Source organism: Rhinolophus sinicus, chromosome 8 (assembly GCF_057876585.1).
Source record: "Rhinolophus sinicus isolate RSI-liver-muscle chromosome 8, RSI-T2T, whole genome shotgun sequence".
Classification (NCBI taxonomy): Eukaryota; Metazoa; Chordata; class Mammalia; order Chiroptera; family Rhinolophidae; genus Rhinolophus; species Rhinolophus sinicus.
The window spans coordinates 4,080,585-4,104,566 of NC_142508.1; the positions used below are offsets into that span (position 1 = coordinate 4,080,585).

Genomic DNA, 23,982 nt, shown 5'->3' on the forward strand with positions numbered 1-23,982 from the left:
GACACATTCACAGGGTGAGGATATGCTTTTCAAGTCAGAGATAAATCACAAAAATTAAGAGGTTTGGAAATTGTTACTTCAGTCTCCAAATAAACGAGTCTTTGTGGGCTGAGCACTGGTGATCCAGTGGTGGGGCAAGGTGTCACCCCTTCCGTCCCATGTAGATCTGGGAGTCAGCTCTCTGAGTCAGGTGAAATGAGCCAGGTTAGCCGGCGTTGTCAATCCTATCTGTCCACCCACACTTGCTCGGTCCCCAGCACTCCCCCCTCACGCACAAACTCAAGCTCATCTCTGATACTGCTGAGCAATTCCAGATCTCTTCCCTACAGTATCCTCCGGCGCGGCCTTCACGGTCAGAGATTCCCGGGTTATTGATGAACTCAGGTCACTAAAGAGACACGTAAAAGAGGGAAAAAATCTGCACCAGCTGAGCACATATTGGAACAACAGGCACACAACCATGGGCCATCGCGTGCAAATCATTGCAAATCCAGGAACACCCATGCCAAATGCTGAGAGACTTGAAATTTCCTCCAGAATCCTCTTCAGATAAGACTGTGAATTGTGGAAATGAACCGCAAGTCAGAGGGGGACAGGGAGAAATCTGAATCATGAAACAGTTTCTCTTCCCTTCCTAGTCTGTGCTCAGTTTAGGAAAAAGAGAAAATAATATACAGTATTGAGAAAGGAGTGTTGAAATCTCCAACTGCAAATGTGGATTTGCCTATTTCTCCATTTGTGTCAGCTTTTACTTCTTGAAGTTCTTTCGTTAAAGCTCAGTTATTTATGAGGCACATGCACATTCAATATTATTGTATCTTGTGGATGAGTTCACCTATTTACCATTATGAAAGTTCCTTTAGCCCGGATGTGGATGGAGATGGTATTGTTCTCAACCCTACTTCATATTAATACAACCACTGCAGGTCTCATGTGCTTAATCCAGCATGGCATATCTTTTTCATGGTTTCTCTTTATCATTTCTCCTCCTTTAATCTGTCTGTGTCTTTATATTTACAGTGGAATTTCCTTTAGCATGCAGCTGGGTCTTGCTTTTTTTTATCCAATCTGTCTTATAATCAGAGCGTTTAGATAGTTTATATCTAATATGATTATAGATATTGCTGTGTTTAAATTCATCTTCTTGCTATTTGTTTCTATTTGTCCCATTTGCTCTTTTTCCTTTTTTCTGCTTTTTTTGGTGAATTTTTTCAATTCCATTTTATTTCCATGATTGCTTCATTAGCTGTTCCTCATTTTATTTTCTTAGTGGTTGCGCCACAATTTACAATATGCACCTTCAACTTATATTCTGCCTTCAGTGATTATCGTATCACTTCACATATGCTCTAAGATCTTTACAATATACTATTACTTCCTCCCTCCCATCTTCTGCGTTATTGCAGTTACACATTTTACATTTACAGAAAATATAAACTCAACAATATATTGTTATCATGTTGCTTTCAAGGGTAAATTGTCTTTTGAAGAAATTTTTAAATGATAAGAAGAATCTTTTGTATTTTTCCAGATATTTAATATTTTTTGGTCTCTGATTTCTTTGTCATCCACTTTCAGTTTTCATACTTCTGACCCATCTTAGGGATCAGTCCTGAACAGCCTGTTGTTCAATGTCTGGAAACAGTATGTATACATATGTAAAACAAGTCTGAGCAAATTTTGAAACGTTGAAAAAATACCAAGTATCTCTTCTGACCAGAACAGCGTGAAACTAGAGAAGTTAGTAACAGGAGGAAAACTGGAAAATTCACAAAAACATGGAAATTAAACAATACATTCCTGAATGACCTATGGGTTAAGGAAGAAGTCAAAAGGGAAATAAAAAAATATTTTGAAACAAACAATGGGAATGCAATATGCAAAAATGGAATGCTGCGAAAGCAATTTTAAGAGGGAAGGTTATAGGGATAAATGCCTCCATTAACAAAAGTAGAAAGATCTCAAACAACTTTATATCTCAAAGAACCAGGAAAGAAAGAAGAAAGCCCAAAGTTAACAGAGGAAGGAAGTAAAGTTCAGAGCAGAACTAGAGACCAGAAAAAGAGTGGAAAAGATCAACAAAACCAAGAGATGTTTTTTAAAAATGTAAACAAAATTGACAAACTTTTAGCTGGGCTAATTTTAAAAACAGAGAGAGAAGACTCAAAGAAATAAAATCAGAAATGAAAGAGGAGACATTACAATTGAAACCCCAGAAATACAAAGGATCATAAGAGATCACTATGAACAATTATTTGCCAACAAATGAATAAACTAGGAGAAATGGATAAAATGCCTAGAAACATACAACCTACCAAGACTGAATTATAAAGAAACAGAAAGTCTGAACAGATCAATAATGAGTGAAGGGATTGAAGGAGTAATCAAAAATCTCCCAACAAAGAAAAGCCCGAATCATAGTTTCACAGGTGAACGCTACCAAATATTTAAAGAAAAATGAATTCTAATCCTGCTCAAATTCTTCCAAAAATGAAATATGAAGGAACGCTTCCAAACTCATTTTATGGGGCCAGAATAAACCTGACATCCAAAGCAGACAAGGACACTTCAAGAAAACTACAGGCCAATATCCTTGATGAACATACATGCAATATCCTCAACAAAATATTACCAAACTGAACTCAACAGCACATTAAAAGGATCATACACCACAATCAAGTGGGATTTAAAGAAGGGTGCACCTTCTTTTCTTAGAGTAAATCTGTGCAACTACCCCAAAGTGACCCCATTTATGATGAGTTTGGCCTTGTAGTCAAACTCTTGTCAAAGTTTGTTGCTGCTACTTGCTACATGTATGTGATTGTAAATTTGAGACAAATGAAAGTGTGGGGTGTTAAAAAAGCACAAACATTTCCAGAATAGCAGCTTCTAGTTTTATGTACCTTGCTTGGTGCCCAGGTGAGAAGGAGCTCAATAATACCGCTACATGTGCCACCAGGTTATGTGTTAATAACAGGTACAGGGGTTTGCACTATACTAGTGTGGAGACAGAGCCAGGAGTGCAGTTTCCAGGCTCTCGGCCTCACGTGGAATGGTGCTGGCTCAGGTAGTAAATGGCCATCAACTGTGATTGCATGACCATCAGCTGTGGCTAGCTGGCCGTCAGCTGTAACCAGTGAGCCATTGGCCACTAATATAACTGCCGTGGCTACGCTAGCAGAAAATGGGGGGGGGGGGGGGGCTACCAAGGGCAGAGTGTGGATTTCGAATTGTGTGGCTCCTGCTTCCTGTTTCTCCAACCCAGCGAGAATATAGTGGTGTGACTCCCCTACCTATGGCTCCGTGGGTGTTCCTTTTGGCCTCACCATGTCCTGCGTTCTTATGTGGGGAGCGGGACCAGAGACCCCGCATGACACCCTGCATGACAACTAGATTTTTCTTGTACAAGATTAACATGCCATCAAATGCATAAATATGGCCACTTTCTTAGCTCAAATTTTTGGACATAGTATTTCCAGTGAACTCGGTAACTTATCAAGCGGTTCTAAGTGAAGTACCAGAGAGGAGCCGGTATTGGAATGACCTTTAGAACTTCAGCTCTAAGGAACAAACAAGTCACTGACCTCAAGCTGCATGAGAAGCCACCCAGAACAGTGTGAAACCACAAGAGCAAAATAATAAGCCGATCTAAACACAGCCTCTAGAACACAAAGGAACAATGAGACCACAAGCTGAAAAACAGGAAACACTACAAACACCTTTTCTCAGCAGACATCATGAGATTGTGAGGTGGAGAAAAAAAAATCAAGAACCTGAAAAAAAACACACAAAAAAAACGAAAAACCTAAAAGCAATCAAACAACTGAAATAACAAGCAGCAATCAGCAAACAGCTAGAAAAAGTCAGTTGGACAAAATTCAGAAAGAGATAGCCCTTCTCCAGGAACTAGAAGATTTTGAAAACAAAATTAGATACCAAAAATAAGTACAAATATATCTTCTTATTAGACCTAATGGAGTACCTGAACATTCTTTGGTCCACCCTTGATGTTCGTCTATAATTTATCCAACATTCTGAATATGTGGGAAATTTTATAATGTTTGTTAAATTGACTTTTCCTACCTTTCAATATAACATGGGAGGAGGGGCAATAGGAATTTTGTTGTTTTTCATTTTTGTTTTTTGGGTTTTTTTAAACCAAAACTTCACAGATGAAAAGAGAGATGTCACTATTTATTATCCACTAAGGGACGGGATCTCACATACACAAAAAAAGCATCTTAATTTTTTTTAAAAAGAAGGGAGAACAAAGAGAAGAGAGTGATCAAAATGGGAGAAGTCTGCGTGCTGACTCTTGTACTCTGCAAAATCTCCAGTAAAATTTCTAAAACTAAAGAAAAAAAAAGAAAAAGCTGACTATGAATAATTGTATGTAAATACCAATTTTCTTAAAAACAGTATAATCACTGCCTTTTAGGCTTTCAGGCTCATAGGCTGAAATAGAAACGGTGCATAATTTTACAGAAATGAGGGAACAGAGAAAAGGCTGAGGAAGAAGGAAAGGGAATTCTTAGAAGTAGAGGGGAGGATTTTGAACTCTTACACATTGTGAAATTATAGTTTGGACCAAATTTCACCGAGTCATCAAGGAGCAGGGGACGCTCAACTGACATATGACTGACAAATTATAAATTGAGGGCCATAGACACATCAGATATTGGGATATAATTTAACAAGAGTCTTTTGTCACCAAGGATTTTACAATATCCTTGGGGATACAGAAAGAAATAACAAGCATTTGATGTGGGTATGCATAGAATGTGATAAAGCCAAATAATGGGAGAGGACTTAAGTCAGACTTGGGTGGAGCAGAAAACTTTCCTTAAGAACACGAGATTTAAGATTAATCCGTGGGTGGCCCGTTAGCTCAGTAGGTTAGAGTGTGGTGCTGACAACACCAACATTGCCGGTTCGATCCCCGCATGGGCCACTGTGGGCTGCGGCCTTCTTAAAAATAGTTAATTTAATTTAATTAAAAAAAGATTAATCCTTAAACCTATATGATGAATTGGATAGTCACCCACAGCACGTGTGCATGCCTGTGGAGGTGGGGGAACTCTCAGATGTGGGTAAAAAGGCAACACCCTTCAGTGTAACTACCGGAGTAAGAATACTGATAGATGAGTGGGGACTGAAATGGATGCTACAATATGAAGAGTTTTGCTTAAAATACCCAGGAGTCTGGAATGTGTGAGGACAGTTGAGAAGCATAAAAGGATAATAAGCTGAAGAACATCATAATTATATTTCTTCCTCGTCTAGTGAATGTTTTAAGCATACGTGGGGGTTGGGTTTTGTCAAACAATTTTTCTGCATCTTTTGAGATGATGATGTGATTTTTCTCTTTCATTCTATTAATACGCTGTAATACATTGATTGATATTTGTATACTGAACCAATCTTGCATTTCCGGGATAATCCCAGATATATGTACTTATATATGGTACATACTTCTCATGGTAGGTACTTGTATTTATGAGTTGCTGTATTTGATTTGCTGCCATTTTGTTGAGGATTTTTATGTCTATATTCATAAAGGATATTGGTCTGTAGTTTTCTTGTAATGTCTTTGTCTGGATAATACTGACCTCATAGAATGAACTGTAAAGTACTTCCTCCTCTCCTATTTTGTGAAAGTGTTTGCAAGCTGTTGGTGTTAATTCTTCTTTAAATGTTTAGTAGAATTCACCAGTGAGCCATCTGGTCCTGGGCTTTTCTTTAGGGTCGTTTTCTAAGTTCCTAATTTAATCTCTTTATTTTTTTTTTTTTTGTAGGTATTTTCAGACTTTTATATCTTCTTGAGTCACTTTCAGTAGTTTGTGTCTTTCTAGGAATCGAATATACAGCATTCAAAAAAAGAACAAAAATTTGGCATTCTTAGCAGTTAGCTGACCCCCTCCAGCTGCACCACTGTCAGGACCACCTTAGCTTTTGAGCCAAAGCCATGCTCTACCCAGGCAGTTCGCAGCCAAGGGCTGAGCTCAGCAGAGTTGCCATTGTCTGCCCAACACAGGACTTGGCTATTGGGCAGTCTTTGCCCCAGAACTCCCTACAGAGTTGACACAGGCTTTGTCAGATCTGAGGCTCTCCTTTCCCAACCCAGTCCCCTCCCCTTTTTCCTTCTGCAAAGTCAGATCTGCAGTGAGGTCTGGGGGCTTTCTCTGCCCAGTTCTGCTTCTTCCCTTTCGTCTTTGAACGGGCATTCCTCCATCCTCCACCCCCAGTACACCTCCTGCCCTCCTACTCTTCGTCAGCAAGTGTTTCTAGCAGGAACTGACTCAGCAGTGTTGTCCTTCCCTCCCACTCAAGAGTGGTCGTAGCGTGGCAATACGAGCATATGTCAGGTCCTACCTGGGAGAAGATGCCCAACATCTCATTCAGTTCCCCACGTCGCCTGCTCAACCATGGTAGCACCCTGGGGTTTGTTCCTGCTTTCAAACCGAAGAAAAGCTCTGGCAAGAGGCACAAAGGCCTTTTAGACCCTCTTCCCACCATGTTCCTGGTTCTAACCCAGGTTCCATTTATTTGTCCTTGCTATAGTGAAATGCCCTCGGTGGGACATTCCTGAGCTGGCAGAGGCCTAAGAAAGGGCCTGCCACCTGGTCTAACGGTCCTCAGGCACCAAAGATGCAAAAACCTCAGCGGAGTCTAGGTAGCTAAATATCCCATTGCCTCTCCGTGGAGGCATGCTCTTCCCCAAGCCAGAAAAGTAGAAATCAGGAGGCTGTCAGTCCGTAGTATAATTCATCTTTATTATTTCACATAACTGAATATTTACACACACGTTTTCTAGAATTTGTCATGGCAAGGGTTATGTAGTATAAAAGCATTAGTGGTGACAGCCCATGCTCTCATAATCAGGTTAATCTTGAAGGTACCCTGATACTTTCAAAAAAACAAAGGCAGATGACATAGATCCTGTTCTCAAAGCATCAATAAAGTGGTTAATCTTGAAATCATCTGGCCCTACATCTACTGGGCGAAGATTCCATAGTTCTCATCTCATGGAATGCACACATCAGTCAGCTCTTAGTGTAATCTGCTAAGTCACAGGTAGGACGCCACCCTCTTGGAACCAAGAAGCTACCGGACATGTGGAGGTTGCAGGAGAACAAAGCTGGAACGTTCCTCAGATGGCCTCTCCTAGACGTCTTGACAGGACACACTATAAGCTCCTGATGTGTTTAAACCATTATTATTTGCATTCTCTGAGTTTTTACCTAATTCCTAACCCTCTGGACAGGGGGAGAGAGAGAGAGAGAAGCAAAGGAGTTTGCAATAACTTTTTGTAGAGGAAATCTAGAATTATACTTAGAATTTTAGAACTTTGCAAGGTTGTCTGATCTTGGCAATTCTACTCTGCTTCTGATTTTTGTTCTAGTCTATTTTACTGTGATAATTAGCAATAAAATCTTCTGAAACCTCATTCAAGTCATGTTCAGTTCCTCGGGCACAACAAAGAAGCGTTGTCTGGACCCCACTTTGCAGTCAGACTTGAAGAGGGCATGAAGGAATGGTCACCGGGTGAGGAAAGGGCAGCGCAGGGGGCCAGCGGGGAGGCCCACAGGAGTCCAGCTTCTCTCTTTTATGCCTGGGACTTGGCTGGACGTTGCCCCACTCTCACGTGTCAGGTGTACCTGTCTGCATTCTGACCACAGGCTGGCTCCGCCTCAGTCACGGTGTCAGCCCTGATGCCAATCCACCTGCACAGGTGAGGTGATTCTTGCGACTTGATTCGGACCCCTATTATCAGCCTAATCTTTGAAACCCTCCCCCCCTTATTTCTTCTTTCTCCTTTATAACCCCTACTACATGCCCCAGCCTGACAATTTATTTAACTACAAAGAGCTGAAGCATCACAAGGTGAGATGCATTTGCTTCTCAAGCCCTAAGTCTTGAACCCTCTTCCCATCCCATCAGTCCTACCATGCCTACCCCCAGCCTGACACCCCAGCTGCCTATGACTTACCTTTTAAAGGCTTGCTTAGTGCTTTTTGTAGGCTTGTTTTTTGTTGCCATTCTCCTGTGCAAGGACACATCTATACCCTCCAGCTCTTTTAATCAGAGTGCTGGCCATATTCAAAAGGACTCTTACCTGCTCTTCCCTAGCTTGGCCAGTTTCTTTGTTGTTAAAAGCATAAACTCGCTGCTCACACTTTTTCATTAGCTTCCTAAGAGCTTTGTTATCTGTGTTTTTGACGTAATTGTCAAGAGTCCCGTCCCCTAGGTCTTCCTTTCGGGTGAACAGTATGATTGTGTGTTTCATAACATCTTTTCTAAATATTTCCTTTAGCCTCTTCACTGCCATTTGGTCCTCTTGAGTGAACCGTCCCAGCTGGAGGACCAGGACAAAGATGGCGTTGCTGCCTTCACCACTGGACAAGTACCTTATGAGTTCCTGTAGCTGGGATGGGTCTCCTTCAGCACCGAGCAGGCCGACTTCAGGAGTGTCCACAACAACAACGGCCTGTTCATCCCACTTCCTCATGCTTTTCTGACACGTCTTAGTTACTGGCTGTGCTTGGAGCTGAGAGACGAACTCGGAACGCCCGAGGATGGTGTTCCCAGTCGCACTTTTCCCAGTCCCGCTCCTCCCCACGAGGACCAGGGTCAGGGTATCTGTCAGAAGGAAGCAGAAATGATTCATGACTATGGGTTGATCCGGGTACACCTTTCAGTTGGCCCATACGTGACAACCATGGGCGCTCAGGGAGCAGCCAGACCATCCTGTCACCTGCCAGCTGCATCCCCAAGCACAGGAGTGGTTTGTTCCAGTCACACAGAACTCAGGAGCAGGATTGGGCCACTGCTCATCCACTGACACGCCACTATTCCTATCTCTGAATTTGCTCCCTTTTTCTGGTACCTTCTCTGCCACCCTGGTACCTTGTGATTTATTACTCTCCACCCACTCAGCTGTGTCCGGTCTACGCATCTCATCTCTTTGTCTTCTGTTCCTGCTCTGACTGTGTCTTCCTGCTGCCACTGAATACTAACTGTAGCAAAATCTCTTTGATGTATTTGAGAACTTATTCCACAGAATTACTTTCCATGAAAATGCAACTCCATTTATACACCATCAGTGGATTACCAGTTCCTTCAGGTGGATCACACGACAAGTCATTTCTCATCACAACCACGTTAAACTTAATGGTGTCTTTCATTGACGTCAAAAGGCACTTCGTGGTTATAATGACTATCCACTAACACTGTGCTGTGTAGTGTCAATGGCAGAGAATCAGCTTTCCAACAAATGGAATTACAGCTGCCCTGAACCCTTATAATGTGCATCACTGAGGGCTTCTTTATGACTTTGCACTTGGACCATAATCTCTCTCTTCCACTCGGGTCTCTTCACAATTTTCCTCAATTATGAATTCTTTCCCAAGTTACTAACGTCCACCTCAAAACAAAGAGGGAGGAAAGCCGACCCTGTGTCCTCCTTTCCAGGGGAAATTACTGAATTGCTTATTCTGAACCCATAATCTCATAGTTGTTACTTACAGGATGAAAAAATATCTTCTGACACCCCCATATTTGTCATGCATTTCAGTCCCTGCCTTCATACCCTCAGGAGGTGTGGTTCTCAAGTCCCTCTGGAAGCTGGCCTAACCTCCCCTTCCAACTTTAGCTAGAGGTGTGAGCCCTCCATTTCCATCAAGATCGCTTCCTTCTGTTCCTGACAGGTGGCATGCTTAGTCCTACCTCCCGGCTTCAAATTGCTAGTGGACCGTCTGGGATGTCGTCCAGCTTTCTGCCCAGCCATCCAAACGCTACCCATTCTCCAAAGCCCATTTCAAATTGGGCTTTCTCCACACAGCCTCTCCTGACTTTCCCACATGTCTTTAAGAGGCTCCCCAGCACCTGGCCCCCCATGAGGAACATGAAAGGGCCCAATAAACAGATAGGCTCCTTTGGGTCTGATGTTCCTCCCAGGTGAGGATTTTGAAGCAGAAGAGAATGGGACGAGTTGTGCTGGGCTGAAAGAATCTCAGGTCAGGTCAACAGAACGTGTGGCAGTAGATAAGGTAGTGTGGCTGGGCTAATAAAACACATCTAGTGCCATGTGGGGCCCACCCATCATGAGCATTCAGGATCCCGTCCTTGCTGTCAAAATGGCTTCCCCTCTCCAACAGAGAGAAGAGTAAAGAACCAAGAGAATGAACAAAGATGTCAAAGGAGCGAGAGCTGGGCTTAAGAGAAAGAGAAAGAAAGCCAACGGTCCAGAGCTAAGTCATGACTGGTGCTGCTGAGTGCAGAGCCCTGGGCAACAGATACACTGTGGGGAAAACAAGAGGTTGGAAAAGGTCAGCTTCCCTCAACACACTCTCCATCCAATTGGAGAGATGGCATAAGCGTCATGAAAGAATTAAAGACCAGGTCGGCGTAGTGTGCACCGAAAGGTACGTAACTTTAGTAGAATTGGAGAAGAAAGGACGCAGAGAAAAGGATTAGTCAAGAGAGAGACCCTGTCCTCTATGCCCTTCAGAAGAAAAAAGCTCCTGTACATCCTATGTTTACGTTTTTAAAACCTATACAAAATGTTTTCTGTACAATCACTTACTTTTCTTACTCTCAAAGCTGCAAGGCTTGTACTCATTCTGTTCCACCATGCTCTCAAGTTTTTGCAGGAGTTCAGCCACCTGGTGTTTGTATTCTGCCTTTTCTCTGTAGTTGAAGACACTGTACCGGCTTTGACATTTCTTGATGAGCTCAGAGACGGCTGCATCTCTAGTTTTTAAGACACTGTCTACTTCCTGATCCCCTAGATCTTCTTTCCTGGTGAAGAGAATGATCATAAACTCAAAGCATTTGTCTCCAAAACTGCTCTGGAGGCTGCTAAGTACCAGCTTATCTTGCTTAGAGTAGGAGCCCAGCGGAGTCACCAGCAGGAAGGCATGCGGGCCTGGAGACAGGTGATGCGAAAGCTCTGATTTACAGTTCCTTAAATATGACAAATCCGGACTATCGATGATGCAAAGTTTCTTTCCGTTCCAGATTCTGCTCTCAGACTTCAACATCTGGGTTACTGACTCTTCACTGAATCTGGTGTCAAAGACTCGCTTCCCCAGAAGGCTGTTTCCGACGGTACTCTTTCCAGCACCGCGCTTCCCCACCAGCAGGACTCTCAGTTCTGACATTCTTGGGTTCTGCTCACACTCTGCAGCCTGCAGCTGCTGCGCCCCTGGCCCTGTGGGATGAAAAGGACAGATTCCGAGTCTACTCTTGCAGTTGAATACAGAGATATGGACAGATTTAATGATTTCTCATCCTTGTCCATTTTTATAGGCATGGAAGGAGTGCTTTGGACGAGTAGAACTCTCGTTCCGGTCAAAAGCTACCCATCAAAGTGAAAGCCATGAAAGGGGCCATGAATAAATTAAGAGATAGCTAAAGGGCTTGAAATTTCCCAGGAACATGAAAATGTTAAACTTGGCTTTCACTGGTCTTGGCGGTCCTTAGGGTTCCTCTTATTTTGCTACCAAAGGTAGGTACTGGGGCATGAAGTCCGTGGGCTGAGGCAGGACCAAGGAGAATATGAATGTAAAAGGACTCAGAGTAGTATATTCATAAAATTGAACTCAACTCAGCAATTTAAAAAAAAAACAGAGTGAACTACTGCTATGCAACATGAATGTATCTCCAAAACATGCCAAGTGAAAGAAGCCAAAACCACATGCTACATGAATACATTCTATGAAGTTCAAGAACATACAAAATTAATCTATGTTGATGAAGGCTGGAGAGAGGCTCCCTTAGGGGAGGGCCAGGAAGAACTTCTAAGGTGATGGAAATATTGCACATCTTTATCTAGATGGTGGTCACATATGTGTAAGATGTGTAAAAAGTCATTGAGCTGTATACTTAAGATCTGTGCATTTCACTCTGTGTAAATTATACCACAATAAATTGCTGTAAAAACCTGCACCACAAAACTGTCTCTCCACACATGCCCTGTTCCCACCATTTCTCCCATGATCCAAGATCAACACCAAACCTACGTGCTGACCAAATGGCAGAGTCATCGGCTACAGAGACAGTCACTGAGTCTGAGTCATCCAGGACACGATTAGTATGAACTGTCCCTCCACGTCTGCAGGGCAAGTCTGGGAGGGAGAGTGAACACAGCATTTAAAGAAAGCATCTGATTTGAAAGTCTTATCACTTGACCCTGTTGCAGAGATTCTCTGATTTTTTTTTTTCTTCCTAACAATAAGGTTAATCTTGATTGTAGACACTGTGTGCTTTATGTCAAAATATATAATATGAGATCAGAGTTTTAGTCAAAATTTGGATTGTCTTTAATTACTTAAGATTTTTCTTACTATCTAAATGCTAAAATGGCATATTACTTCTGCATCTTAAAAGTTGTTAAACCATCCCTTGATATGTAAAAATATAAGATCATGACTCACCAAGAAAGAAAGAGAGAGAGAGAGAGAGAGAGAGAGAGAGAGAGAAGGAAAGAACGAGAAAGCAACTGAATTCCTAGAGACACCACATCCCTATATTGTTGCCTTCTGAAAGTTACTACTTTCCCCAAAATCACCTCACACAAGCCCACATCCTATAAAAAGTCCTTTCCAACACATTCTGAGACACCCCATGGTTCCCTGTGATGTGCTATGCCCTCGCGGCCACAAGTCAATAAATGTAATTTTGTCTGGTCACGGGTATGTCCCTGGGGGTCTTATCTGAAGGGCAGTGACAGAGCTTTAAATCCCCACTGCTTCCTGAGTTCACAGGTTTCTGGCTGTTGGCTTATCTGTAAAATGAGATAATTATGGTAACATCTTCCTTATAGGGTTGGTATGAGGATTATATATTATATGCTATGAGGAGTGAAGGATCGATACGTATTATATATAATTTTCCAGCACACAATGTCAGCTGCAATTATTATTATTAAAATTTTCATTTTAATTATTATTTTGGGGAATTCCATGAGGACAGAGAGATCGTCTATCTTATTCACTGCTGACTATTCAGTTCTTGCACAGACCTGGCCCAGAAATAACCAGAAAGGCCATCAATATAGGGATGGTTGAATTAGTTGTGTATGTCCATCCCATGGACCAAACTGCATTTGCTCCACAGGTAGACAGAGGTAGGTCTGTCTGACTGATATGTGCAGAGTGCAGGGTGTCTCACTGATGACAGTCACTCACTGCATACTGAGCTCCATCACTGAACTCTGCAAGTTAGTCCTCTCCCAGGAGGAAGGAGTCAAAATTTGGGTAGTGCTGGATCCTAAGCCAGGAAGAAGGGGCTGAGTCAGGCGAGAAGCGTGGGAGGCAAGCCCAGCTCCATAACATTTCAGAGAAGGTCAGGGGCAGCCACGCCATGTCTAGGACGTTTGCTGGTGCTACACCTACTCAGAAGTGCTAGGAGTGCCCTGGGAGACAGGCTGTAGGCACCCATCTGAGCTAGGTCTCCAGGGTGCACTTTTGCTCTGACTTATCCAGGTATTTGTCCCACTTCACTTTGAGGCACAAGGCATTCAAAAGAATACAGGTATGAGCTTAACATTTTGGAAAGATCATCTTACCGAGTGGCTTGTCCCCCTTCTGAGATGTAGCTTCATTCATAGGGTCCTAGAAAGGAAAGCGGGAAACGATGCACTCAGATCTAAAATCTCATCTTTTCACAAAGTAAAGAAATGGAGACACAAGTATATAACTCAGAGGAATGTGATGATTAGGATGGGGTCAAATCAAGGGCACGGCTGTGGTCCTGGCTGGCCCTTGCCGACCTGTCCATAGTGACAGTCAATCTTGAGACCCCCATGTTGCTGCTGCTGCAATACTTTTCCCAGACATGAGCTAGGTCTCGCTCTCACTCAGAGGAGTCCCACAGGGGCCATCCAACCAAGCTCTGCAGCTCTCTCTAATGTTACTTCTCCACAGTTCCTAATAGTAGTTTCTTCCACAGTCTTCCAGAGTTTCTGCTATTCCCGGAGAAAATCCCGAGACTGAAGGAGAGCTTCTGGACTTCTTGGAAGAAGAAACTGGCCCAGAGATAGATTCCTATGATGTGCATTTGAGGGAGAAGGGGGGGCACTGGGAATGAGGTTCCCCACGTATCTCCAATGTCTCCTTCCCTCACTGCAGCCCCAGTGTAGAGATGAAGCTTCTTCTAACATGAATCCAGTAAATTTTGGAATCTCCCCATCCAGGTGGGCCAGTGGAGACGACAGAGAATGGAGAGCCACGTAACTGATGTCCTCTTCACCTGTCTGGTGGACCTTATACTCGCCCCCAAAGTTTAAATTGTCATGGAATCAAAAGAGAAGGTGAAAACAGTGATATGCAATCTTGATGAATGTGTTATTGTTAGACGCTTCTTATGCTTTATTTTAGCCTTATCTTCGTGAAATCTCCATGCCAGCCAAGGAAAGTTTCTCTCTGCTTTCTTACCTGGTCTTACCCCCAAACTACTGGTACCTCCAATCATCTCTTTCCCAGGGTCCTCTCACTCAGCTCTGATTATCAGACTTCTTTCGCCTTATAGAGCCAAGCTCAAATGCTTTTGTGTTTTTTAAAATCCAAAGGATTCTTACAATACAAATGTGCATGATCTAAAATTTAATATTTTTTCCACCTCCAATCCACCAGAAAAGTAACGGTTGTTAACTCACGTAGAGCCGTCTATGTTTATACAAATACATAGAAGCGTATATGAACATATAGGGAGATTCACTAGGCTTACAGTTCTGCCATCTGCTTAGTAATATGTTCCACACAACTACAAAGCCAATACATGTGGTTTTACTATTATTATTTTTTGTAATGCAATTTGTTCCATATGTACTCATTTACAATTCATGCAACCATTCCTTTCTTGATAGACCTTCGGGTTATTTCCAGCTTTACTATTTCAAAATATGCAGTGATAAATATCCTTGTACGTACACCTTTATATATAATAGTATTTTTATTTCAGGAGGGTAAAGTCCTGAAAGTAGGAATCGTGCCCAATCTCTGGATTGTTACAAGTCCTTAATGTCTCCATAATTTACTTGGACCTCGTATACTTCTATAATAATAATGATCATCGTAATAGCAGCTAATAATTATCGAACATTTGCCCACTTTCAAGTATTTGCAAACATCTTTGTCAGCTTGTTCCACGGGACGATCAGGGAGGACACCCTGAGAAAGTGAGTTTAAGCTGAGGCAGATGGATAAATAAAAACAGCCCTGGAGTGAGGCGGAATGGGAGAGGGGACGTGTCAAGGCAGAGAAAGTCACAGGTTTGAAGCTCTGGAGTGGACATGAGTATAACCTGAGGACCAAGGGAAGGCCCGTGAGATGCACAGGTGGAGAGCAAAGCGGAGGGGGAGGAACCAGGTCAGCTCAAGGATTCTGAACTTGGTCTGCAGATCAGTGGGACGTCACTGAAGCAGTTTAAATAAGAAGGTGTTGCGTTCAGGTGACGTTGTAGAAAACTCATTCTGTGCCCCTTCTCCTCTCTGCTGTCATCCCTGTTCCACGCAGCCATTAATGGAAAGACAGATGTTCATAAAGGAGCGAGAGCGTTTAGGCCTCGCAGGTAAGAGGTGAGAGCAGGACGCAAGTTCTCTGGAGCCTCACTGTCCTTATCTATAGAACATCTCTGCGTAGAGTTCCTGTAGGTGCCTGGAATGTAGTAGGTGCTCAGTAAATACTGACACCGTCAATCCCCACAATCCCGCTCGTTACCATCCTGTCTGGGCTTCATACTCATCAGCTCTAAGAAGATTCACTCTGCCCAAAGTTGCCCCCGTCGTGAATTTTTGCTTGCTTTATGTTCTCTGGCACCTACATTTACAGACTTCTCTATACCAATGTTTATTTACTTACACTGAACCAGTAACTGCTTTGTTGTTTACGCGTAAGTCTCTCCAATTGAAGTGTAAGCACCACAGAGGCAAAAGCTTGCATTTTCGTATCTTCCTTAGTTACGAATACATCTTCCATTCAAGTTTAAAAATTAAATAAAATATCACCCAGGCTGCTGTGTGTGAAGTGGACGGGGGTATAAGGCACAAGAATGAATGAGACGGACGCTGTGAGCAGCTACTATTATTTGTAAAATAGTACAGGCAATAGAAGAGGCTGCCGCGGGCCAGACAGTGGTAGCGGAGGTGAAGAGAAGCAGGTAAGTTCCAGGTACATCGATGGCACAGACTTGAGGATTTCTCGGAGGGTAGATGCAAGCTAGCTGTGGTACCAAAGCTGACCTCTGGGTTTAGGCATGAAGAGTGTGGTGAGCAGCACAACCATTGACCGAGTTGAGAGGAAAATAGAAGCCTTACAGATTTCAGAGAGGCAACGGGAAGTGTGGGCATGTGAAGTTTGAGATCCTGTAAGAGAGCCAAGAGGACATGTCAAGTAGCAGTTAGGTAAAGGAGTCAGAACTCAGAGAGTCCTGGACTAGAGCTACTAATTTGGAAACTGTTAGCAGTAGATGGAGCTCAAAGCCATAAAAACGTGGGCTCACCTGGGGAGAGAGTTGGCAAGCTGAGGAAAGGCCAGAGCCAAGCCTGCAGATGCCAGTTTCAGAGGTCATTAGAGGACTCAGCAACCTCCAGAGAGAGGGGGAGAAGCAAGAAGCGCGTAGTTTTATTGAAATCAAGGGGAGAGAGGGTCTAATGAGTCACTTGTGTGTACAAAACAACTAGGGGTAAAGCTAGATAAGGACTTAAATGTATCCATTAATTTACCGATCAAGTCCAAAGGGACTATTCCAAGTAACCTCCCCTCTGGCACCTCTTTCCATATTATGAATCAGTATCCCCTCAAAACAAAGCCCGTGAGACATTTCACTTATTTGTGCCCCTCTGCTTCCCACTCGCTCTAGCAACAGAGATCCTTGGAGACCTTCACGAGAACTCTCACCTGGAACCCACTGCCTGCATCTCTGGAGCTCATGCAATACGGTCCTTGTTTCTTCACCAACTCCCTTACCATGTGGAGAAGCTCCTTCACCTGGCTGTCCCGCTCCTCTTCACCTGCCTTGTTGTCCAAAGCACAGTATTTGCCTTCATAGGTTTGAACCAACTCTCTAAGAGACTTGTTGTTTTCAATGTAATCTGTCATCGAGTTGCCGTCCAACTCATCCTTCCGAGTGAAGGTTAGAATGGTGTGCCTTGGGGCTTTAGCTCCAAACTCGGCCCGGATGCCCTTGTCTGTCGCCCTGTCTTCCTCCGTGTAGTGGCCGATGGGAATGACCAGCAGCAGGGCATGGAGGTTGGGCTCCGAGAGCTGTAAGCAGGCTTTAATGTTATGTCCCCTGTCTTCCGCACAAGCGTTTGAGGAGAAAAGGTCAGGGGTGTCAACGACTACCACCTTTTCACCGTTCATATCCCTGCTCTCTTCCTGGCAGGTTTTAGTCACCATCTGAGCACTGAATTTGGACGTGAACACGGCTTTGCCCAGAAGAGTGTTTCCTGTGGCACTTTTTCCTGCACCCCGTCTCCCCAGGAGGAGAAGCCTCAGTTCCCGCGGGGAGCAGCCCTGCTCTAATACATCCTCCTGACACAGGCTCCCGCTGCTTCTGCTGGGACAGAAAGCAACACGTCAGCATTGAACTCACACACAGAGTGAACCGAGGACCAGCCAGGAAGTGCGTTCTCTTTTTGACTCAGGTTTTTGCCCAAGGGTTGAGGCTACCCAAGGCCTAGACTCAGACTAGACTGGAACAAGAAATGCTTGCTCCAGAGAGCAGGAGCTTCTCTGCGCTCTTGTCTGTGAAATAAACTCGTGTCAGTAAAATGTCAAACACTATGGATTGGCTAAACTGACAACTGTTCTCTCTGTACACATCACCCACGACACGTGCTGGGAGAAATCTAGACACTCTAGGGGAGAATAATGTGCCGCCCCAGATGTCACGTACTAACCCCAGAATCTTGGACTACGTTACGTTTCCAATGAGCTTAGGATCTCGAGACAGAGAGAGAATCTTGGGTCATCCAGGTGGGCCCAACGCAATCACATTTTAAGAGGTTCTTAGAAGAGGGAGGCAGGAAAGTCAGAGCGAGGAAAAGGAGATGTGAGAACAGGAGCAGCGCTCAGAGAGTGAGAGAGATTTGCAAATGCTACCCTGCTGGCTTTGATGATGGAGGAAGGGCCACAAGCCAAGGGGGATGCAGGCGAACTTTAGAAGCTGGAAAAGGCAAGGGCACGGATTCTCCCATAGTCCACCAAAGGATCACAGGCTTGCCCAACACCTTGACATTAGGACTTCTGACCTCCACAACTGCAAAATAAGAATGCGTGGGCTTTTAGCCACTAAGTTTGTGGGAATATGTTACAGCAGCAACAGGAAAGTAATACACCCTCTCCCAGCTTCCCTTCCAACTAGGGGTGTCCATGTGACCCAGTGCTCCAAGACCCTACCCAATCCAGGCCCTGGCTGCCTCTCTGACCTCACCCGCCACCTCTCTCCACCTTGCTTTGTCTGACCTAGTCACGTCAGCCTCCCTGCTGTTCCCCAAACATGCGATGTTGGGGCTTTGTGCTGGTTATTCATCTGAGCTAGAACAATCTCCTCCCGGACTTGTGTAAGGCAGACTCACCTCCCTTAGGTCTCTCCCATATTGTCCGTGTGGCACAGGAGGCCTTCAGACAGCCTACATTTAAGAGCAACCCGTCTTTTGGTGCCTCACCCACTCCCGTCCCCTGCTCCCTGCTCTGTTTTACTCCCCAGCACCCACTGCTACCACCTTTCACTTTGTGTGTTTACTTGCTTATCGTTTTCTTTGTAGTCTCCCCACCACTAAAGGGTAAATTCCACAAGAATGGAGACTTGTTCTGTTTCATTCGGCCCCCGTACCTACAACATAGAGAAGGCATTTGATAAATGCTGGCTTACGTCCCAGGAGACGGTGACTGACTTGAAGAACAAAGAAATGTGGCCGAAGAGAGTGGAGCATGAGAAAAGCGCTGTGTGTGGAGCTATTTCACAGCTCATAACTTTGAAGAAGACAGTGTCAGTGGGCTGCTGAAGGGAGGGACCTCGCTGCACTGCCAGCAGGAGTCAGAGAAGGTAGGACAGTGAGCATGTCAACCCCTTTGGCAAGGACACGCAGTGGGCTGAGGTGAGCAGCTCATCAGGGCCGCAGACAGAGGCCTGGGCTCTCCTCTAGAATCATCTGGATCTTTCCTGCCTGACACAAGAGGCAAAGCCTGCTTCAGCCTAAAACACCCAGAGCTGTTACTCCAGGGAAAAATAAACTTCTTTGTAGCTTAAAGCCAATCAGTGTTGGGACTCTTCTAAGACCGTCTCCTCACCCTGACACACAGCTAAAAAAAAGAAAAATCCGCACCCTAACTCCCCGTCTCCTTACTCTCCTTTATTTTTGTCATAGCATTGTTTCTATCTGATATTATTTATTGTCTACTTTTTAAATTTTATATCTACTGCCCTTAGTATAAAATTTCCTAAGAGCAGAGGTCCTGCCTGTTTTGTTCTGTGTCCCTAACCCCTAATATTGTGCCTGGCATATAGTGTATGCTCAATAAAGGGTGTTAAATGAGTGATGAGCGGGAGCGGTGTGAAGAGAGGAAGGAAAACAGTTTTTAGAAGCAGGCGGAGATTGAAGTGATGTCACTTTGGATAATAAAAGAGAAGTAACTATATATTGTATCCCAAGCCAGTGAAGTGGTATATTTTTGTAAATTAAAAAAAAAAAAAAAAAAAAAAAACAGAAAAACAAACAAAAAACAAAACAAACAAACAAAAACACTAGTAGGTAAATAAGCAGACTTCCAGCAGGTCTGAAGAAGAAAGGAACTTATTTCCCAAGTAAGCACGGTTGTTTTTCATGGTTCCCCATCGTAGTGTGACAGACTAAATGATCAGCGTTTGCGGGACTCCAACCACAGAGATTGGGTCTCTCTCATTCTCTCTCTCACACATACACACAGTTGCCCAACCTGTACCATTTCCTCCCAAGCACATAGAAAATATTTTCAAGGATAAAAGGGAACCAAAACTCTCCCCCCCCCATTGTCTCCTTTACCAAACCACATTTCCCTTGACCATCTCCCAGACCACTGTGGGGACCCCAGCAGAACAGTGGAGAGGGGGAAAAGAAAGCTTTGTCTCCAGAACTCTAGTTGAGACTCTAAAGCAGCCTCCACCTTCTTCCCAGGATACAGCCCCCAGGGAACGTGGCTTCAGGCCTCCATGCAAACGCTCTAGTGGTGCCCGGTTCCTCCCACTTCAGGGGCTGTTCACACCCACAGAAAAAGGTGGTCAGAGACCCCCAGCGCCTGACCTGGGTAGGACTCCGTGCCAGCCCAGCAGGAAGCAGTGAAAGAATTCATGGCTGAGAGCGCAGGTGATTTCCATGTAAAGTCAGAAATACTGTTTCTGCAAACATGGACTACCTTCAATACTCAGTTAACGGAATTCTAACTGTGCAAAGGTTGGGAAATATTTGAAAAGTGAATGTGGGAAATCAGGGTCCAAACTGCTAGCCTCACAGTGTGTGTGTGTGGTGGGGGGGAGGGCTGCTACCCACCTTTACCCTCCCCCTCCCACCAGGCCTCCATCTCTGCCCAGGTGGGGCCTCTCCTAGGAAGATGGGAGCCTCTGTGCCCCACGCCCCGTCCCCCCCAGGCTGGGAGACCAGTGCTGGATCAGGAGGAGCCGTCCAGACGCCCTGGCATCACGCCCCAGGGTGGCTCCTCTCCCCTCTCTGAGTTGGTGTCTACACACCACGCACACATACCTGTATCTCGGTCCTGTCCCGGCAGCTCCACGTTCTGCCTGCTGCATTGCTGGACTGGGGGAAGCAGCTGCTTGTTCCACTCAGGCAGACAGAGTACCAAAGAGGGTGGAGGGACCCGAGGCTATGAAGGCAGGGGCGGGACCTTTCCGACTGAGCTTCTGAAGAGGAAGAGGTTTCTAGAAATGGGTTTCAAAACAAATGAGGCGCAAATGCAGCCACAAGGGAAGTTGAATTAGTGCCAGACCACAGGATGAAACATCAGGGTTAGGTCGGGGTTAGAAAGGGACCGTGCACACCTTCCAGGGTGCTGGCCACCTTTGGGGTTCACTAAACACTGTGGCCCCTCGTGCAGTTGCCACTGAAAGGATGGAGGGGAAGTGAGAGGGTACCGCGGCTCAAGCCCAAACCAAGCTTCAGAAGGGTCCCTAGACAATTATCATTGTGTGGAGGGCACTGGAGGCTGTGTAGTTGGCTTCCTGGTGCTGAGAACAGAAATCAAATGTCTTTAGGGGCTTTGAGCGAGGCCAGCTGGCCCCCAGCGCGCCCTAGATGGTTTCCCAAGACCAAGGTAGAAATGTGAAGACACTGCATATCCCGCAGCTCCCTGGCCTCTGTCTGCGCTGAAGCAGCGTCTTCAGCATCCTGTCACTGTCCTCACCTCCTCTGCCAGGAAGACTCCCTAACACCTCCGGCCTGAGTCACGCAGGCCCTCAGACAGGCCCTCAGACACACACTGCCTCCCGGGCGAAAGGATTCTTTCTCCCAGCTAGTAAAGTACTGGAAATGCTAGAAGTCAGATGCTTTCAAATCACTCTTACAACGAAACCCCTTTGGTGAGAGGTAATAGTGTCCAAAGCTTCATACGAGAGAAGGAAGCTGAACACTGAGCAAGACTTTTTTCAAATTTTGTTTTATTATGGTAAAAAAATAAATCAATAACATTCGATGTTCTATCTCAGCGATTTTTAAGAACACAGTTCAGTAGTGTCAAGTCCACTCACAGGATGGTGCAAAGAGCCCCAGAACGTGTCCAGCAAGGCACTGGGACCCCACAGCCATTAGACACCAATCCCCCCTCCTCGCCACGCAGCCCCTGGTAACCCCCTTTCTACATTCTGTTTCTATGATTTTGATGACTTTCGATACTTCATACTGGGGGAATCAGACAGTATTTGTCCTTTGGGGACTAGCTTTTGGGGACTAACCTCGGGGTTCCCCCTCGTCAGAAGACCTGTAATTGGGACGCAGAGGCCAGGGAGTCCATGAACTTGAGCTCACACTCTCACACAAGGCTTGGTCTTTGAAATGTCTGCAGTGGTGTTGAGCCTTCCTGAGACCCCACCGAAGGAGGAGCTGTGGGGGCCCCTAAAAGGCTTTGAGGGGCCACCTTCCTTAAGAAGCTGAAGGAAACCTGGTTGTGCTGGGCACGGCCCACCAAGCGCTTAGGGCGAGGACCTACACGTTGGTGGGACTCTGGCAAAGCCTCTCTCATCCCCACCCGTTTACCCCATTAGTAAGAAGGCTGTGGCCCAGGAAGATTCCCACCCTTGGGCACGAGGTCCACTCGCATCAGCTCAGTCCATTAAACGATGAGACAAAAGCCTCCAGCCAATCAGTGCAGTTCACGCCAGCGGTGTTGCTCCCAGAAGTGGAGGTCGTTTCAGGGGCAGAGTCACAGGCCTAGAGGGATGTTCTTTCCCCCAAACAGAGAAGACAGGAAACTCAGTTGAGAAAAAGCTCGCTTGTTATTCAATAAAATAGTAAGCATTTGGGGATCACCTGAGTAAAACCAAAGCTTCAAATAATTCCTCAATGATTGTTTGCTGAGGTGACCATTTTGCAAAATGATCCTCTGCTGCATGAGCTTTTGGAGAATTGATTCTCCACAGAGAAGGCTGCCTCTGACTCTGGCTGGACCCTGATCTAGGAAAGGATGGGGGTTTCCTGCCCCCTAGTGGCTTTGCGGATAATGACATGGCAGGGGACAGAAAGAGCTTACTCTGGCAGGTGAAACAACCCTCCTCACCTCCCCTTCCCAAACTCTCAGGGTAGGAGGAGACGTGCTGGACTTCCAGAAATCAAATAAGCCAAGAGGGCACAAGGTATGCCAGCAAGATGGAGGCTGCCAGGACCTGGCCCTGCATTGACGCAGGGGCTGAAAGACTCAAGACAAATCCCGGCCTCAAGGAGCTTAGTCAAATGATGGGGAAAGAGACTAAACCTATGGTGATGAAATAAGAGTAACATGTCCGAGGGATGTGTTCAGGGGACCCTGGGAGCAAAGAGGAAGCTCTCTACGCCCTACAAGATGGAGAAACAACCAAGGGGTGCATGCAAAACAAAGAGGGGGCGCACAGAGCAAGAGTCAGAATAGAGAACAGCCGTGAACCACGAGGCAGCATCACCATGAGCAAATCCAGCCAGGAGGTGGGAAAGCCGTGGGCAGTGCCTGAAACATGCTGTTCCTAATGGTCAAATAAAGACTGAGCCCTCTCTGGTCCCTAAAATTCCATATGGTCCGTTATTCCACCAGGAGCCGCACACCACACCCCCTGCAGTGATTCCTGGGAGTGCCTCACCTCAGCACAGGCAGTGCCTCTCCCACGTCTCATGTCCCACGTGCACAATCATGCCACCCATGTCAGGAACCCGTTATGCCCCACAGGTGGACACAGTTCCCACTGCTCCTATAAACAGGCTTTCTGGACCCCACGTGCTTTAAACCCAATCCTGGGAACACAGCATGTCCCCTGGCAGGCTTGGACGTGCCAGGGGAAGGACCAGCCCAGCCCCTCACCTAGGAGAGAATTTCAAGTCCTTCCCACATCTTAGGCCCCTGTCCCCAGGTGCTCTGCCTAACAACCTTTCAAAAACAATTATTATTAAACAATAGCTAACATGCTGGTCTGAAAGCATCTGCGTCGGAAATGCCACCCGAGTCCAAGGCTAGCCTGAGACTACCAAGAATACTGGTGGGTATTTGTTTTACGTGGGTTAAACAGAAAAGGTGCAATGACCTTCCAGAAACAAGGAAGGTCTGCTTCAAGGTGACTTCCTGTCTCTGCAGCTAGAATCTGCAGTTCTCTTGCCTAATGGAAAAAAAAAAAAAGCCAGCTGCATTTCTCTGAGTATCTACTTCAGAGCAGAGGTGGTGGTGGCTGTAAAAGGCCAAGCTGTTCATAGATAGGGTGTTGGGACCAGAGGAGGGGGATGCCATCTTGGGGAGCCCAGCTGCATGT

General features: G+C 45.3%; 1 protein-coding gene and 1 non-coding gene across 10 annotated transcripts; one reads left to right on the top strand and one right to left on the bottom strand.

Moving 5' to 3' along the window:
- Positions 1–4,877: 4,877 nt before the first annotated feature.
- Positions 4,878–4,951, top strand: TRNAV-GAC (transfer RNA valine (anticodon GAC)). The gene has a single exon. It is a non-coding gene; the product is annotated as a tRNA-Val (tRNA).
- A 1,800-nt stretch (positions 4,952–6,751) lies between these two features.
- On the bottom strand, positions 6,752–21,230 carry GIMAP8 (GTPase, IMAP family member 8). Of its 9 annotated transcripts, none has more exons than XM_088799829.1 (7): positions 20,744–20,976; positions 16,902–17,562; positions 13,571–13,616; positions 12,024–12,128; positions 11,462–11,537; positions 10,595–10,617; positions 6,752–8,640 (listed from the first exon to the last, which is right to left on the bottom strand). In XM_088799829.1, exons 1-7 carry the CDS (start codon positions 20,788–20,790, stop codon positions 8,006–8,008), a joined length of 1,593 nt encoding a protein of 530 aa, XP_088655955.1. In that variant the 5' UTR covers positions 20,791–20,976; the 3' UTR covers positions 6,752–8,005. The 9 variants fall into 9 exon arrangements, with proteins under 9 accessions (XP_088655955.1, XP_088655954.1, XP_088655949.1 ...); XM_088799828.1 differs by having other exon boundaries at positions 10,586–10,617; positions 20,744–20,975; XM_088799823.1 differs by lacking the exon at positions 11,462–11,537 and having other exon boundaries at positions 10,595–11,212; positions 20,744–21,230.
- Between the last annotated feature and the right edge of the window lie 2,752 nt (positions 21,231–23,982).